The sequence below is a fragment of the Elephas maximus genome, chromosome 6 (genome assembly GCF_024166365.1).
Source record: "Elephas maximus indicus isolate mEleMax1 chromosome 6, mEleMax1 primary haplotype, whole genome shotgun sequence".
In the NCBI taxonomy this organism is placed as follows: domain Eukaryota; kingdom Metazoa; phylum Chordata; class Mammalia; order Proboscidea; family Elephantidae; genus Elephas; species Elephas maximus.
In genome coordinates this window covers 51,542,153-51,561,125 of record NC_064824.1, presented here as the reverse complement: position 1 = coordinate 51,561,125, position 18,973 = coordinate 51,542,153, and the positions used below count along the sequence as shown (strand labels likewise).

The following is an 18,973-nucleotide window of genomic DNA, read 5'->3' as shown; positions in this document are numbered from 1 at the left end:
GAAAATCACCAGCCTTATTTTTGAAATGCTTCTAGCACATTAATCATTTGTACCACCCAGGGACCCCAGTCATCGCTATAAACCTGTATTATTACCTTCATTCTGCTGACAAAGGCACCATGGAGGATACCTGGGCTACTGAAGTCATACGCTGTGAGGTCAGGATTTGGATCCTTCTCTGCCTGACTCTGGAGCCTGGGCTTTTTCCAATACAAAATGCTGCCTTTCCTGGACAAGTTTCAAAAACTCAGAAAGATTCACTCTCTTAAAAAGCATCTCAAAGTATTTCCATAAATTAAAATATGGCCACTTGATACATTACAGAAAGTAGCTAATTTAAAACAAGTAGGCTGTATAGGGAGGCCTGGTGGTGTAGTGGTTAAGAGCTCAGCTGCTAACCTATAGTTTGAAAGTTTGAATCCACCAGTCGCTCCTTAGAAACCCTATGGAGCAGTTCTATTCTGTCCTATAGGGTCACTATGAGCCAGAATTGACTCTATGGCAACAAGTTTGGGGTTTGGTTTGTAGGGTGTATAAAGGAATTATACTGCTTGGTTTATACTCTATTTTACTTCTTACTTTTTTTTAGAAAGCCAATTAAGTTTCCCTGATGTAGTGCAGGAAAGCATAAAATTGGATTTTTAACTTGGAAGTAAACATCTAGGTTCTGTTTTGGAGCCCAAAGTCGTTCTCAGGAGTCACACTGGTGACTCCAGAGAATTTCCAAACACAGCTTATCTCTGCCTTGTTACCATCTTTGATCATACCTCCTTTAAAAAAAAAAAAAAGGAATCAATGTTCATTCATTAACTGGGTCCCTCAACTACAGAGGGAGAGACACTCCGCTACAAGAATAGAAAAACTTTCCTCTCAAAGGTCGAGTTAGGTTAGTGAACGTTCCAACAAACTTTTAAATAAAGACAGGAATTGTTTTATTGGGGAACTAGATTAAAGTGCAAAAAAAAAAAAAAAAAAATTTTTTTTTTTTTTGAGATTAAAGTAGCTAACGTTTAAACAGTGTGCTGGAGTTTAAAAAACACTCTCATATATTCTATGAGAATATATTTATGTATTGTACCTAAAACCCTATGATATTAGTGCTAATGTGGGGATATTGCATATTTGAAAACAATGGCAACAACAATCTCTGTCCCCCTCAACCTGGTCAATAAAACAAGCAAAAAACAAAATCCTAGGGCACAGGACTGTTAAGTGACTAACTCAAAGTCACACAGCTAGAAAGTGGTCATGTCAGTGTTATTACACATGACTCTTTGCATTAGGTTGTTCAAATTAAGGTTAAATATTTGTAAATTGAAAGATTTTTAAACAGATATTTATATGACTAATGAGGAAGTGGAGATTTGGCAGATAAGGCATGGATATGGCACTGAACCACAACCACTAAAGATAATTTAGCTGGCCCTCCATTCAGCTGTAGCATTTTTTTTTCTTTCATTGTTTTCCAGTTAATTATAAGCAAGCTATGATTTTTTTATGATAGGGATTAAAGTTACAAGCAGTAAGGCAGATGACATAAAAAAGTGTTCAGTTGAATCATGCAAGTTTTCAGATATTCTATCATTATGACCTAAAAATATGGTAATTTCAACCTAAAAACAAATCTAATTAATAATAATTTTGACCTAAAAACAAATCTAATTAATAATTAGTTCCTAATACATTATATTTATTGCTGTTGGCTGCATTGTTACAACCAATATTAAAATTAATTTTGATTCCCAAACCCAACCCTTATGAAGTGGGAAATCACTAACATGTAACATATAATTCATAAGGGAATAATTCTTATTTTGAGCAATTGAATAGACATTATATATGTGTTCGTATGGTAATGATGAAGCAAAATGTATAGCTCTAAATGTAATAAATAGAAGAGAATGGTGTATATCAATGTTTCTCGGAGGGTTCACAGAGTCAATATAATTTTAATAATAGTACTGAGATATTATTTGCCATTTTTCACTCTCACTCTCTCATGAGTGTAAAGGGAGTCTTCTAGAAGGAAGATATATATAAAACAGGCTGTGTTACATACCAACAGATTGAATAACAAAGCAGATAAGAGATTCTAGCTCTCTTCTATTAAGCCAGGAATTAACAAAATTTACAAAAATTAAAAACAATGCTACTTTTCTGACTGTTTTCATTTTGGAAAACATTATTATTTTGCATCAAAATATGTCATTTATATTGCCATATATAGTAGGTTATTACATTGTTGTTTTTCAATAAATTAATAAAAAAGTATTTTTTATCATCTCAATTTGAGTTTTAATACTGCAAATATTAACAGTTGTAAACTACATAAATAAAAGTTCTTTGAGGCACACAATAAATTTTAGGCCAAAAACTTTCAGAACTGTTGGTATAGAAACAAGAAAATAGTGTTTGGTCAGTCTTAAATTTTCCCTTTACTATAATAATTAATGATGGAGACCTATACGGTCCTTGAAAAATATGAGAAGTCACTGAAAACAGATCTATTTTAAAACGCTTAAAGCATTTTACTCATAACATGAAAAATATTGAGCTCCTTAGAAATTGCTCCATTTGCAAAATATATTTATAACTTAACCAAAATAAATAATTCATACCTCACCAAGTGAGTAATAACGTCTTGGGATCTGGGAGTCCGGATAGATGTTTTCTAGGTACCAAGAAAAGGGCTTACACTTCAGATTTTCTCTTAGTGTTTTTCTGACTGACACATCTCCATAATCCACTTTGACAACACCTGGAATATTTCACAGAAACACATAAATCAGTTTGTGCTATTTCTGTTTTAACACTGTCACTCTGTTTGCTGTCAATTTTTTCCCCTATAATTATAATTCCATCAAATTCAATTGCGTATGCAGCTGGTACTACACTGAGTTTCTTACTATCGTTCAATTAGTAAGTTAAAAGGATACTAAAAATAAAAAAGGGTCTTTTCATTCGTTATGGCTTTTCAAATGCAAATATTTATCACCAAGCACTTGTACTTCTTAGATGGAATAATTAATCAACTAAGTGAAAATTGGTATTAATTTAGCATCTCATAATCAAAGCTTAGAGCTCTATGATATTGTCTGTTTCTCTTTAATAAAAGCTTCAATAGGTCCAATGTTTTTGTTAATGCTCCAATTTACTCTACGGCATCATTTATTCATCAATGGTAGAATTTATGACAAATTTATATGAATATGATCTTCATAATGGACTACACACAAGTGTTCTCTTTCCCTTTTTTGAACTTCTATATAAGTTTACTACAGAGTGAATTTTTCTTTATAGACCTTTTTATTATTTTATTTTATGAATTATTGTAAGCCACTTCAAGTTCTTTGGAAAAGTTAGTCAATAAATAAGCATAAATAAACTAACATACAAAAAAATCGACAGGAATATACTCATGTGTATATTAACATTTCTTAATTTTACTTAATGTAATGACAGAATATATGAGAAAAATTAATATTTTCATTTAATGTCATAAAAGGATACTTTCTAGTTAGGAAACAAAAACAATAATGCCCCTAATTTTTGTACAAACAGGTATCATAGCAACTTATGAATTGCTCATTATTATCAGTACTAACCATGATAGTTGACTGAAATGACTAAATAATTGTGGCAAAATTGCAGTTATTCTGTAGGTTATTTTGAAAATTTTTGAATGTTTAACTTGTTTCCTTAAGGCCAGTAAGCAACCAGACATGGCACAAAAAAAAAAAAAAAAAGGCTCAATATTTAGGACACTATCCCAAATAAGCAGCAAAGCCAATTGATCATTCTATAGACTAAGTAGCAATTGTTTCAAGACCCTAAATGTCTGTGACTCAAGCCATTATTTGTGTCTCTGTATTCAAAATTGGCAACAATCTTAAAGCTCATCATCCACTAGGCCTGCTTCCCCTGCCCTATCCCTGCCATAGTTTTATCAGACATTGTATTTTTGTTAGAAAGCATTCAGATGATGCCCAAATAACCAAACTATTTCCTTCCAAAAGAAAATATTGATTTTTTTAGCTGGTGCGTGAACAGAAAACAAGGTCTTTGGGCTTTTTAAACAGATAAATATTTTCTTTCAAAGCAATTGTATCCAGAACTTCCAATCTGGAGTGCGACCTTTGAAAAGATTTACAAAAATAGATCACTGAAAGAATTTATCATTGTGTTAGGCAATTGAAATGATCGAATACATAGTCCTCAAACTCATATAAAGAGATGCCATTGGGCCTGAGGCGGGGTGGGGAAGGGGAAGCACTGTACCTTAAAAAGACTTAATCCAATAGTCAGTTTTACTCTTTCGGTTTCGTTTTTGAAGCAGGGAAATTTAATTGAGGTGAGTTATTTCATATCAGTAATTTCCCTTTTACGTAATGTTAAGATTTAGTTGTCTAGGTTCCAGGATTTTCTCCTAGGAGAGGTTTATGAGCAGTGTTCTGATTAGAAGGAATGTTTGGAGATTCATTTGCATGTCACCTGACATCTGATCAGAGAAAACATTAATTGCCCACATCATATGTGGCAGAATGGTAGTGGGGGTGGTAAATTATTGAGAAAAAATAACTCTTTCTTACCCTAACACCTATAAGCCATCCTTTGTCACTACCACTTGGGTTTTGTCCTAGTTCTGGAGAATTATTTTAAATTAACTTTGTTGTTGTTGTTAGGTGCTATTGAGTCAGTTCCAACTCACAGTGACCCCAGGTACCACGGAATGAAACACTGCCTGGTCCTACGCCATCCTGACAATTGTTGTGATTCTTGCGCCTGTTGTTGCAGCCACTGTGTCAATCCATCTAGTTGAGGGTCTTCCTTTTTTTTGCTGACCCTCTACTTTACCAAGCATGATGTCCTTCTCCAAGGACTGGTCCCTTCTGATAACATGTCCAAAGTATGAGAGTTGTAGCCTTGCCATCCGTGCTTCTAAGGCGCATTCTGATTGTACTGCTTCCAAAACAGGTTTGTTTGTTCTTTTGGCAGTCCATGAAATACCACAATTCAAAGGCCTCAGTTCTTCTTCCCTCTTCCTTATTCATCGTACAGTATTTGCATGCATGTGAGGCAACTGAAAACACCAGGGCTTGGGTCAGGTGCACCTTAGTCTTCAAGGTAACATCTTTACTTTTTAACACTTTAGAGAGGTCTTTTGCCCAGTGTAATGCGTCTTTTGATTTCTTGACTGCTGCTTCCATGGGTGTTGATTGTGGATCCAAGTAAAATGAAATCCTTGACAACTTCAATCTTTTCTCCATTTATCATGATGTTGTTTCTTGGTCCAGTTGTGAGGATTTTTGTTTTCTTTATGTTGAGATGTAATCCATACTGAAGGCTGTGATCTTTGATCTTCATCAGTAAGTGCTTCAAGTCCTGTTTACTTTCAGCAAGCAAGGCTGTGTTATCTGCATAACGCAGGTTGTTAATGAGCCTTTCTCCAATTCTTATGCCACATTCTTCTTCATATAGTCTAGCTTCTCTGATTATTTGCTCAGTTTACAGATTGAGTAAGGATGGTGAAAGAATACAACCCTCACACACACCTTTCCTGATTTTAAACCATACGGTATCCTTTTTTCTGTTTGAATGACTGCCTTTCGATCTACGTACAGGTTCCTCATGAGCACAATGACGTGTTCTGGAATTCCCATTCTTCACAATATTATCCATAATTTGTTATCACCCACAGAGTCGAATGCCTTTGTGTAGGGAATAAAACACAGGTAAACAACTTTCTGGTATTCTCTGCTTCCAGCCGGGATCCATCTGATATCAGCAATTATATTCCTCATTCCATGTCCTCTTCTGCATCTGGCTTGAATTTCTGGCAGTTCCCTGTTGATGTACTGCTGCAACCACTTTTGAATTATCTTCAGCAACATATTTTTGCTTGTGATGTTAATGATACTGTTCGATAATTTCCGTATTCTCTTGGATCACCTTTCTTGCAATGGGCACCAAGATGGATCTCTTCCAGTTGTTTGGCCAGGTAGCAGGCTTCCAAATTCCTTGGCACAGATGAGTGAACACCTCCAGGACTGCACGTTTGTTCAAAAATCTCTACTGGTATTCCATCAATTCCTGGAGCCTTGTTTCTCGCCAATACCTTCAGTGCAGCTTGGGCTTCTTCCATCAGTACCATTGGTTCTTGATCATACTCTACGTCCTGAAATAGTTGAACATCGACCAATTCTTTTTGGTACAGTGACTATGTGTGTATTCCTTTCATCTTCTTTTGACGCTTCCTGTGTCATCCAATTTTATGCTCAAAGAATCCTTCAATATTGCAACTGGAAGCTTGAATTTTTTCTTCAGCTCTTTCATCTTCAGAAATGCCAAGCATGTTCTTCCATCTTTAGTTTTCTAACTTCATGTCCTTGAGCATTTCATTTAATACTTATCTTCTCCAACCGCCCTTTGAAATCTTTTGCTGAGCTCTTTTATTTCATCATTTTTTCCATTAGCTTTAGCTACTCTGCATTCAAAAGCAAGTTTCAGAGTCTCTTCTGACATCCATTTTGGTCTTATTTTTCTTTCCTTTCTTTTTAATGATCTTTCGCTTTTTTCACGTATGATGGATGTCCCTTATGTCATCCACACCTTACCTGTTCTTCGGTCATTAGTGTTCAGTGTGTCAAATCTATTCTTGAGATGGTCTCTAAATTTAGGTGGTATATACTCAAGGTCGTACTTCGGCTCTTGTGGACTTTTAAAAATTTTCTTGAGCTTTAATTTGAATCTGCATATGAACAATTGATGATCTGTTCTGCAGTTGGCTCCTGGCCTTGTTCTTACTGATGATACCGAGCTTCTTCATTGTCTCTTTCCACAGACGTAGTTGATTTGATTCCTGTGTATTTCAGTCAGTGAAGTCCATGTATATAGTCACCATTTCTATTGGTGACAAAAGGTATTTGCAATGAATAAGTTGTTAGTCTTGCAAAATTCTGTCATACAATCTTCAGCATCATTTCTATCACCAAGGCCAAATTTTCCAATTACTGATTTTTTTTTTGTTTGTTTCCAACTTCCACATTCCAGTCACCACTAATTATCAATGCATCTTGATTGTATATTTTATTAATTTCAGACTGCAGAAATTGGTAAAAATCTTCAATTTCTTCATCTTTGTCCTTAGTGGTTGGTGCATAAATTTGAATAATAGTTGCTTTAACTGGTCTTCCTTGTAGGCAAAAGGATATTATCCTATTACTGATAGGGTTGTATTTCAGGATAGATCTTGAAATGTTCTTTTTGACAATGAATGCAACACCATTCTTCTTCAATTTGTCAATCCCAGTATAGTAGACCATATTATTGTCCAATTCAAAATGGCCAATACCAGTCAATTTCATCTCACTAATGCCTAGGATATCGATATTTATGCTATTTCATTTCTGACAATGTCCAATTTTCCTAGCTTCATACTTTCTACATTCCACTTTCTGATTATTAATGGATGTTTGCTTCTGTTTCTTCTCATTTTAAGTCATGCAGTTAGGCAAGGGCATATGACTGGTCCTAGCCAGTGAACTATGAGTGAAAGGGACATAAGCCAATTCTGATCTGAAACATAGGAGAGTAGATATGAGCCCTTTCAGCATTCTCTTCCTCTCGCAGGGACTGAGAAGGTCTTATATTCCAGATGGTGCAGCTACAAGACAGTATGCACTTTTTAAACCTATCATTAAGAGTCTGTGAAGTAGAACAACTTCTAGCCTGTCCCCTTCACCTCATCATATATGTTGAACATGTAGAAATAAACTTTTGTTGTCTTAAATTGCTGAGATCTTGCAATTTTTTGTTCCCCTAGCCTATACTCACTAATACATAGGTTGTAACATCCTCAAGTCTGCCAATATATGGTGTCACTATGACCCCTCTAAAAAATACAAAACAAAACTCATTGCTGTTGAGTTGATTCTGACTCATAGCAACCCTACAGGATAGGGTAGAACTACCCCATAGGGTTTCCTAGGAGCAACTGGTAGATTTGAACTGCCGACCTTTGGGTTTCCATGGCCCCTCTAGTGGAGGGTAATACTGCTTTCAGAATTTCATGACTCCTGCAGTTAAGGGCTCAGAAATCAAATAGTCGATTTTTTGTTGTTGTTGTTGTTCCTTATTATCATTTCTAGGCTATTTTTTTTCTCTCCTCTCCTATCTCCCTCTAAAACTAAGCTGTTTTGAAGAACAAAGCCATCAGACTATACCATCAGCTACCTCTTCTTGTGACAGTAATCTGCCAATATCCTAATCATTATTCCTGATTCACGGATTCTTTGTAGCATTTGGTTCACCTCGTGTCTCCCTGATATTACACCCATCAATATTCATGATGACTTCAACTCCATGCAGATAAGCCTTCCAATATTTCGGCCTTGAAATTATATTTTCAATCATCTTTTCTTCTATCCCATCTCATCTACTTGGGCTCAACCTAACTTATCAATCTCAAATAACTCTACTACTTCAGACATCTAGATTTTAATCTTTCCCATCTTTGACTAATACATCCTTTCATTTCATCTCATCTAGTCTTTCAATTCATTACTTTTTCAATTTTCTCTAGTGTAGATGGTATACCATCACTATCACCACTCCTTTGCGTTGAACTTCAACATCATAATCATCTCAAAAATATAAACTAATTTTTAAGATTAAACCCAATTATTTGTTTTCTCTGAACTTGCACCAGAGCTGAGGGAGGTGGAGAGACAATAAGAGCAAATATATCAGCCAACCAAAAAAACTGAGCCTATTTCAACTCATAGCGACCCTATAGGACAGAGCAGAACAGCCCCATAGAGTTTCCAAGGAGTGCCTGGTGGATTCGAACTGCCAACCTTTTTGTTAGCCAGCCATAGCTCTTAACCACTATGCCAATGAGATTTCCATTCCTTCAGCACTACAGGACAATTATATTACATTTTCCTTTCATTGAATCACTTACTCACACTCTATGTTGATTCTTTCATGCTTTTTGTGTCTCAAATCTCAACACCTATCTTCAATCACATCCAATAACACTGAGTTATATTTTATAAAAAAAATCAAAACACTCAGAATAGAATGACCTGACCAACATGTCAATATGTACTTTTGCATCTGCCTTTTGTTATTTGGAAACCCTGGTGGAGTAGTGGTTAAGTGCCACGGCTGCTAACCAAAAGGTCGGCAGTTCAAATCCACCAGGCCCTCTTGGAAACTCTATGGGGCAGTTCTACTCTGTCCTATAGGGTTGCTATGAGTCGGAATTTACTTGATGGCACTGGGTTTTCTGGTGGTTCCAGCTACTTTTCTATTGTTTCTAGACTAATACTTTAATAGCCTCCTAACTGGTCTCCCTGACATCTTGCATTCTTCCACCTGTTCTTTATTCACCATTGTCTATTGCCTCGATAATATATTTAGAATATAAGTCAAATCATGTTACTCTCCTGCTCAAAAGTTTCCTGTTATTTTCTGTCGTTTTAAGAATAATGGGAAATCTCATTACTTGAAGATTCTTCACGAATCGGCTCTTGTCTATCTCTCCGAATTCATCATCTATGCTCACTTCATGCTAGCCATAATGGCTTTTTTTTTTTTTTTGCTTTGCTTTTCTTCAAACATGCCAAAGTCATTTCTAATTCAAAGCTTTGTGTTTGTTCCTCTTTATGTGTGAAATGCTATTACCCTGGAGTTTTCATGAATTTTCCTTCACTTGGGCCACATTTCTGCTCAAACTTCTCTTTCTCAGTATGATCTTTAAGATTGTGTGTCAACTCGGCTGGGCCATGATTCTCAGTGATTTGGCAGTTATGATGTAGTTTGGCAGTCATACGACGATGTGATCACTTCCATGATGAGATTTGATATAATGTTATCCTCCATGATGGGATCTGCTGTGAGTAGCCAATCAGTTGAAAGCGAGTTTCCTGCATCCAATATAGGTGGACTTTCTGGCAAGGCTCGTGGGCTTTTGCTCCCTCTGTATTCTGCAGCTGGCTCCTGTTCTTCTGACCTCTGGTTCTTGGGACTTAAGCTAATAGCTTATCTGCCAATCTTGGGATTTGTTGATCTTCGCAGCCTGTGAGTCAGAGCCCCACTGTCTGACCTGCCTATATTGGGTTTGTCAGCCCCTGTGACTACATGAATCAGAATAAGCCTCCAGCCTGATCCAAGGACTTGGGATATTCCAGCCTCTACAGCTGCGTGAGCCATTCCCTTAATACAAATCTTTCTCTATATGTATTTATATGCTTTACCGGTTTTGCTGCTCTAGAGAACCTAGCCTAAGTCACTCATGTTTAACCTGAACCTTCCTATATAAATTGATTCATCCTTCCCATTATCCTGGCTTATGCTGCACCCCTCTATCCTTATTTTTTCCCCATGTCATTTATCAGTATCATATTATAAATTAATAATGGTATTACATTATAGGTTAATTTGTTCACTGTGTCCTCAGCAAAAACTTTGGACATATTATTTAATTAGAACAGTGCCTGTACTAATAATTGCTGAATACATATTGCATATTATAATAGATATCTTTATTTTTGCATGTCCAACAACCATACTAGCATCTGGTGATAGCACTCAAATATTCTTTGGGCAACCAATCATCCCACTTCCACTATCACTTTGGGTGGCTCGAGTGGAGCTGATCTCATTCCCCGCCCCCCCGCCCCCTCCCCCCCACACACACAGCTCTAGCTCCATCTGAGAGCAGAGAGTAAAGGCATATTATCAGGGAATCTGTTAAACATGAAGATTCTGATTTGGTAGGTGTGGAGTGAGTCCTGAGAGGCTGCATTTTTAACAAGCTGCCAAGGGATGCCGCTGTTTCTCAGAACAGACTTTGAGTGGCACCCGAGGAAATCAGGGCATTCCATTTCTCAATCTGACAACCAATCCAGACTACAATAATTGGTTCAGGAATGGACATGGGAACAAGTTGGCCTAACGAAGCTGCACTCTGAGAATTTGCTGGGACTGTTAGAAAGTTGAAATTCTAATTCCTCTCGAATTGCTAACAGTAAAGATGATGTACCTCAGGGGCTTCTGGGGTCACCATCTGGAGAAAGCCTAAGACTGTGAAGCTAACACAGAAGTATGATCAATCAACAGTTGGAAGGAGAAACAAAGAGAAGGAGACAGAGAGACAACAAAGGCCAAGCCAAGGTAAAATCAACAGTTAACTTGAAATATATCAGTGAACAAAACAGATAAAAGTACCTTCCCTTACAGAGTTTATATTCTAGTGGAGGGAGATATAAATAAACAGTAATACACTAGAAGGTAGTGCAAACTGTGGCAAAAATAGAGTAAGATGGGGAGATTGCATAAAAGTGATGCAAGAGGGTTATAATAGAAAGAATCTTAACACATTATTACTTTTTCAAAAGATATTTATAAAAGTTGCATGATTTTAATGCTTGTTTTTTAAAGCAAGTTGGCTCCATGTCCAAGGGACTTGCAAAAGCCCTGGAAGGGTTTGACTATAAGATAAAGATTCATACTGAATCAGAAAAAAAGTATTTTAATTAACTCTGGGTTTGCAGGTTTGATTAATAGGCCAGTGATAACACTTATGGATTGTTATATTTCGTTTAATAGCCTGTCTGTATTCATCACCTGTAAATCTATCACATGGTAGTATTTAATTCAGATATTTAAAGGAACCACGTTTTAAATTTTTAAATAGATAGTACATTAAAGATCATAATAATCTCATTTTTTTTCTAGTGTAAGGCTAATTAGCTTAATAGTTTTGGCTCCCTATAATCAAGATACATGATGACAGAATATCCTAATAGTAGGTGAAAGCTTAGAGTCCTATGCTTGAGAATATGTATTGCACCAAAACTTAAAAGTGGAGAAAAGGGAAATGACTTTCCTTCAATAAGGAAATGTTGAAGTAAATCAATGGTATATCTAGTAGACAAAATAAAATTTGCATATTAAAATATTTATATACAAATATGGGGAAATGTGTGCATTAAGGTGTGCACCAGGGTTGTATTCTTTCACCATACTTATTCTATCTGTATGCTGAGCAAAAAATTCAAGAAGCTGGACTATATGAAGAAGAATGCAAGGTCAGGATTGAAGGAAGATTAATTAACAACCAGCTCTATGCAGATGGCACAACTTTGCATGCTAAAAGTGAAGAGGACTTGAAGCACTTACTGATGAAGATCAAAGACTACAGCCTTCAGCATGAATTACACCTCAACATAAAGAAAACAAAATCCTCACAACTGGACCAATAAATGACATCATGATAAACTGCGAAAATATTGAAGCTGTCAAGGATTTCATTTTACTTGGATCCATGATCAATGTCTATGGAAGCAGTAGTCAAGATTTCAAAGAATGTATTGCATTGGGCAATTCTGCTGCAAAAAAAAAAAAAAAAAACTCTTTAAAGTGTTAAAAAAAAGCAATGATGTCACTTTGAGGACTAAGGTGTGCCTAATCCAAGCCAAGGTATTTTCAATTGCCTTATATGCATGCAAAAGCTGGACAATGAATATGAAAGACTCAAGAAGAATTGGTGCATTTGAATTACAGGGTTGGTAAAGAAAACTGAATATCCCAGACAAACAGACAAATGTGTCTTGGAAGAAGTACAGCAGGATATTCCTTGGAAGCGAGGATGGTGAAACTTTGTCTCACGTACTTTGGTCTTGTTATCAAGAGAGACCAGTCCCTGGAAAGGACATCATGCTTGATAAAGGAGAGGGTCAGTGAAAAAGAGGAAGCCCCTCAATGAGATTACCTGACACAGTGGCTGCAACAATGGATTCAAACATAGCAAAGATTGTGGGAATGATGGAGGCCCAAGCAATGTTTCTTTCTGTGATACTTAGAGTTGCTATGAGTGGAAACCGACTCAATGGAACTTAACAACAATAACAACAGGGGAAAATTTTAATAAAAACTTAAAAAAAAATGTTATACTGTCATTGTAACTAAATAAAACAAAACATGAAATAAGACAACATAATCTGATAAAAATACCTCAAAAATTAGAGGAAAAAATTAATAAATCTCCTATTCAATACTTTTAACTATGCAACTAATTATAAAATTTGTTATATATAATGAATGCATATTAACAATACATTTGCTTAGGATAGGAAATCAGTTTACATAGTGTAAGGTAAGAATTTATGTTTTTGTCATTTTTTTTCAAAATCCCATAGAAATTGAAAATAATTTTCTTTAATTCGTTATATACTTTGAATAATAGTCCTTAAGAGCTTTATGAATAATGATCTGTGTTTTTTCTTTTTGTTCTCCTCTAAGACAATAAAGATATAACAAGAATGAAAAGCTAAATCATTTTCAAGACCCCTCACACCCCACCAAAAAAGAAAAAAATCATTTGCCATCTACTTAACCCCAACTCATGGTGACCCAATCCATGAGTGGTCAGAGTAGAACTGTGTTCCCTAGGATTTTCAGTGGCTGATTTTTCAGAAGTAGGTTGCCAGGCCTTTCTTCTGAGGCATCACTAAGCGGACTCCAGCCTCTATCTTCTGAGTTAGTATCCAAGCACGTGAACTGTGTATACCACCCAAGTACTCCATTTTAAGGGCAACTACAGATTATTTTTTCTATAATGTTTTCACTCGCCAATTTTTTCAGACATATATCACCAGGTCCTTCTTCTTGGTCTGTCTTAGTCCGAAAGCACTGCTGAAGTTTGCCACCATGGGTGATCCTGATGTAATTTGAAATACTGGTGGCATAGCTTCCAGCATCACTGCAACACGCAAGCCACCACAGTATCCTACCACAGTATGACGAACTGACAGAAGGTTATCAAAAAAGGGGAAAATCCTTAACAGTGGCTGCAACAATGGGCTCAAACATAGCAGTGGCTACAACCACAGGCTCAAACGTAGCAAAGATTATGAGGATGGCACAGAGTTGAGCACTGTTTCCTTCTGTTGTGCATGGGGCTGTTATAAGTGGGAACAGACTTGACAGTGCCTAACAACAGAGATTATTATATTCTAGAGTATCTAACACCCACATGTCTGTCATTCATACTGTGGGGGCTTGTGTGTTGTGATGCTGGAAGCTATGCCACCGGTATTCCAATACCAGCAGAGTCCTCCATGGCAGGCAGGTTTCAGCTGAGCTTTCAGACTAAGACAGACTAGGAAGAAGGACCCGGCAGTCTACTTCTGAAAAGATTTAGCCAGTGAAAAACTTATGAATAGCAGTGAAACACTGTCTGATATAGTGCCAGAAGATGAGCCCCCCAGGTTGGAAGGCACTCAAAAAACAACTGGGGAAGAGGTGCCTCCTCAATTAGAATCAACCTTAATGCTGTGGATGGAGTCAAGCTTTTGGGACCTTCATTTGCTGATGTGGCATGACTCAAAATGAGAAGAAACAGTGGCAAACATCCATTAATAATTGGAAAGTGCAATGTATGGAATATGAATCTAGGAAAATTGGAAATCATCAAAAATGAAATGGAACGCATAAATACTGATATCCTAGCCATTAGTGAGCTGAAATGGACTGGTATTGGCCATTTTGAATCAGACAATCATATGGTCAATTATGTCAGGAATGAAAACTTGAAGAGGAATGGCAGTGCATACATCGCCAAAAAGAACATTTCAAGATCTATCCTGAAGTACAACACTTTCAGTGATAGCATAATATCCGCACACCTACCAAGAAGACCAGTTAATATGATTTTCATTCAATTTTATGCACCAACCACTAAGGCCAAAGATGAAGAAATTGAAGATTTTTACCAACTTCTGCAGTCTGAAATTGACTGAACATGCAATCGGGATGCATTGATAATTACTGGAGATTGGAATGAGAAAGTTGGAAACAAAAAAGAAGGTTTGGTAGTTGGAAAATATGGTCTTGGTGATAGAAACAATGCTGGAGATCAAACGACAGAATTTTGCAAGGCCAAAGACTTCTTCATTGCAAAGACCTTTTTTCACCAACATAAATGGTGACTATACACATGGAGCTCACCAGATGGAATACACAGGAGCCAAATCGACTACATCTGAGGAAAGAGATGATGGAAAAGCTCAATATTACCAGTAACAACACGGCCAGGGGCTGACTGCAAAACAAACCATCAATTGCTCACATGCAAGTTTAAGTTGAAACAGAAGAAAATTAGAACAAGTCCACGAGAGCCAAAGTACAACCTTGACTAAATCCCACCTGAATTTAGAGACCATCTCAAGAACAGATTTGACTCGTTGAACACCAATGACTGAAGACCAGAAAAATTGTGGAATGACATCAAGGACATCATACATGAAGAAAACAAGAGGTCATTAAAAAGACAGGAAAGAAAGAAAAGACCGAAATTGATGTCAGAAGAGACTCTGAAACTTGTTCTTGGACATTGAGCAAGTAAAGCAAAAGGAAGAAATGATGAAGTAAAAGACCTGAACAAAAGGTTTCAAAGGGCAGCTTGTGCAAAAAGCTAGAGATAGAAAACCAAAAGGGAAGAATATGCTTGACATTTCTCAAGCTGAAAGAACTGAACAAAAAATTCAAGCCTCAAGTTTCAACAGTGAAGAATTCTGTGGGGAAAATATTAAACTATGCAGGAAGCATCAAAAGAAGATGGAAGGAATACACAGAGTCATTATACCAAAAAGAATTTGTGGTAGCATATGATCAGAAACCCATGGTACTGAAGGAAGAAGTGCAAGCTGCACTGAAGGCATTGGCAAAAATTAACGCTGCAGGAATTGACAGGATACCAACTGAGATGTTTTAACAAATGGATGCAATCCTGGAAGACATTTGGAGTCACTCAACTATGCCAAGAAATATGGAAGACAGCTACCTGGCCAATTGACTGGAACAGATCCATATTTGTGCCTGTTCCCAAGAAAGGTGATCCAACCAAATATGAAAACTATTAAACAATATCACTAATATCATATGTAAGTAAAATTTTTCTGAAGGTCATGCAAAAACAGCTGCAGCAGTATATCGACAGGGAACTGCCAGAAATTCAGAAAAGGATGTGGGACCAGAGATATCATTGCTGATGTCAGATGGGTCCTGGCTGGAAGCAGAGAATACCAGAAAGTTGTTTACCTGTGTTTTATTCACTACGCAAAGGCATTCGACTGTGTGGATGCTAACAAATTATGGATAATATTGCCCAAAGTGGGAATTCCAGAACGCTTCATTGCACTCATGAGGAACCTGTACATAGATCAAAAGGCAGTTGCTCGGAGAGGACAAGGAGATACTGTGTGGTTTAATGTCAGGAAAGGTGTGTGTCAGGGTTGCATCCTTTCATCATCTCTATTCAATCTGTATGCTGAGCAAATAATCTGAGAAGCTGGGCTGTATGAAGAAGAACAGGGCATCAGGATTGGAGGAAGACTCATCAACAACCTGCATTATGCAGATGACACAACCTTGCTTGCTGAAAGTGAAGAGGACTTGAAGCACTTACTGATGAAGGTCAAAGACCATAGCCTTCAATAGGGATTATACCTCAACATAAAGAAAACAAATATTCTCACAACTGTACCAGTAAGCAATATTGTGATAAACAGGGAAAAGACTGAAGTTATCAAGGATTTCATTGTACTTAGATCCACAATCAACACCCATGGAGGCAGCAGTCGAGAAATCTGCTGCAAAAGACCTCTTCAAAGTGTTCAAATGTAAACATGTCACCTTGAAGACTTTGGTACTCCTGACCCAAGCCATGGTATTTTCAATCACCTCATATGCGTGTGAAAGATGCATAACGAATAAGGAAGACCAAAGAAGCACTGACGTCTTTGAAATGTGGTGTTGGTGAAGAATATTGAATATACCATGGACTGCCAAAAGGACAAACAAATCTGTCTTGGAAGAAGTACAACCAGAATGCTGCTTAGAAACAAGGATGGTGAGAAGCAAAGTCTTACACACTTTGGACATGTTGTCAGGAAGCATCAGTCCCTGGAGAAGGACATCATGCTTGGTAAAGTAGAGGGTTAGCGAAAGAGAGGAGGACCCTCAATGAGATGCATTGACACAGTGGCTGCAACAAAGGGCTCAAGCCTAATAACAATTGTGAGCATGGCACTGGACCAGGCAGTGTTTCGTTCTGTAGTACATAGGGTGGCTATGAGTCAGAACAGATTGGATGGTACCTAACGGTAACAACAGAGTATTTAAATACTCTAATATTTTGCAGCCTTAGAGGATTACTTGGAATTCTTGTTAGTTTTTTTTTTTCTAATTAAAAATTATATTTTTAATCCACTATTTCAGGTTTTACCTGTTCTTGATATACACACAATTTATCTAGGCTTATGCTGTCTCACTAAGAAGTCACTGGACAGAACTACATTAACAAGCTGATGGTCCATGCCAGCTAATAATACATAAAAAAAAAAATAGAGGTTAAAAAAAAAAAAAGTTGTCGTTGAGTTGATTTCAACTCATAGCAACCCTGTAGGACAGAACAGAACTACTTTATAGGGTTTCCAAGGAGTGGCTGGTAGATTCAAACTGCCGACTTTTGGTTAGCAGCTCTAACGCTTAATCACTGTGCCAACAGGGCTCCAGATAGTGGCTACCTGTTGAAATATATCATTTACTTTTATTGCTCTAATATTATTTTAGTGAAATAAAAATGAGATAATAGATTGTACAGAGAGCAAAGCTTCCGCTGAGAGCTATATTACACAAAAAAGCCAAATATCTGACAACTTTTCAATTTATTTAACTCCACCTGATCTCCGTAGTCAAAAGCTAGGGCAGGTCTTAACACTGAATTTTCTATGTAATTGCCTGGAACTTCAGTTCAGCTTGACAATAAAGATTTCATATTCAACCTCTTGGTCCCAGATCAATGAGAGTATGAGAAATAAGAAAAGGGAATCTTTGCAATAGCCTTTTATATTAAAGGTCAAATTGATATCTGTTGACACAAATGGACTATAAAATCTGCAATCTCTAGGAACTTTTTCCAACTAAGGACTTTCAAGACAGTGTTTACCATCCTTTCAGATGCTACAACAGCTGGAGCATGTGGGCACCTGCCACAACTCACGCTTTTTGTAGAAAATCTACCTGTGTGTACTTTTCCCCCAGCAGTAGGGATAGATTTGCATACAATTGCATGATTATTTGAAAGATATGTATTCATTATAATACATATATATTCATTGTAGAACACAGACAAGTATGAAAAATAAAAATCACCTGTAAATTTTTATATTTACTAGATAGTCATGATTTTTCTAGACCCCTTTCTATTTATGTGTAAAAGCATATATACAACTTTTCTTGTAAATTTATTTATACTGTAATACACATTTGCAACTTGCTTTTTTTTTGTCCTTAAAAAAGTATGTGATGAATACCTTTCCAAGCCAATTAAACTCTTCTATCACTGTTTTTAATGCTTTTATGGAATTCTATTTTACAAATGAGTCATAATTTATTTAATCAGTCCCATAATCAGTTGGATATTCAAGTTGTTTCTAATTTTGGACTTTATAATCAACAAACACATTTGTATATCTTATTGATAATATCCTTGATTATTTTTTAGGCTTATTTCTAGAAGCAAAATTTTTGTAAAAATGTGTTATGGACTGAATTGTGTCCCCCAAAATATGAGTTGGAATCTTAACCCCTATACTTGGAATATAATCCCATTTGGGAACAGGGATTTGTTATATTAATGAGGCCAGATCAGTGTAGGGTGTGTCCTAAACCTGGCTGTTCTGAAATATAACCAGAGCAGGTTAGACACTGGAGAGTTGTTGTTTCCTGGTTGTTGTCTAAAAAAAATGTTCCTTTGATAACTTCTGGTAAGTTCAAGGTAGTACCAGCATGAAAATTTGCTAAGTTGCTGCAGGGACTTGGATGAAAATCCCAGGGATAATAATGGGTCGCCTTTTTAAGAAAGCCTATATTATCTGCCATCTTGATGGTATTGAGATTGGCA

At 36.6% G+C, this 18,973-nt stretch overlaps 1 protein-coding gene across 1 annotated transcript in view; it reads right to left on the bottom strand.

Annotated features, from left to right (window-relative positions):
* GALNT13 (polypeptide N-acetylgalactosaminyltransferase 13) overlaps nucleotides 1–18,973 on the bottom strand; it is a 548,580-nt gene that overhangs the window by 70,488 nt on the left and 459,119 nt on the right. The window contains exon 8 of the mRNA XM_049888624.1: nucleotides 2,619–2,758. Coding sequence (XP_049744581.1) covers nucleotides 2,619–2,758 — 140 coding nt within the window. The remainder of the gene's footprint in view (nucleotides 1–2,618; nucleotides 2,759–18,973) is intronic.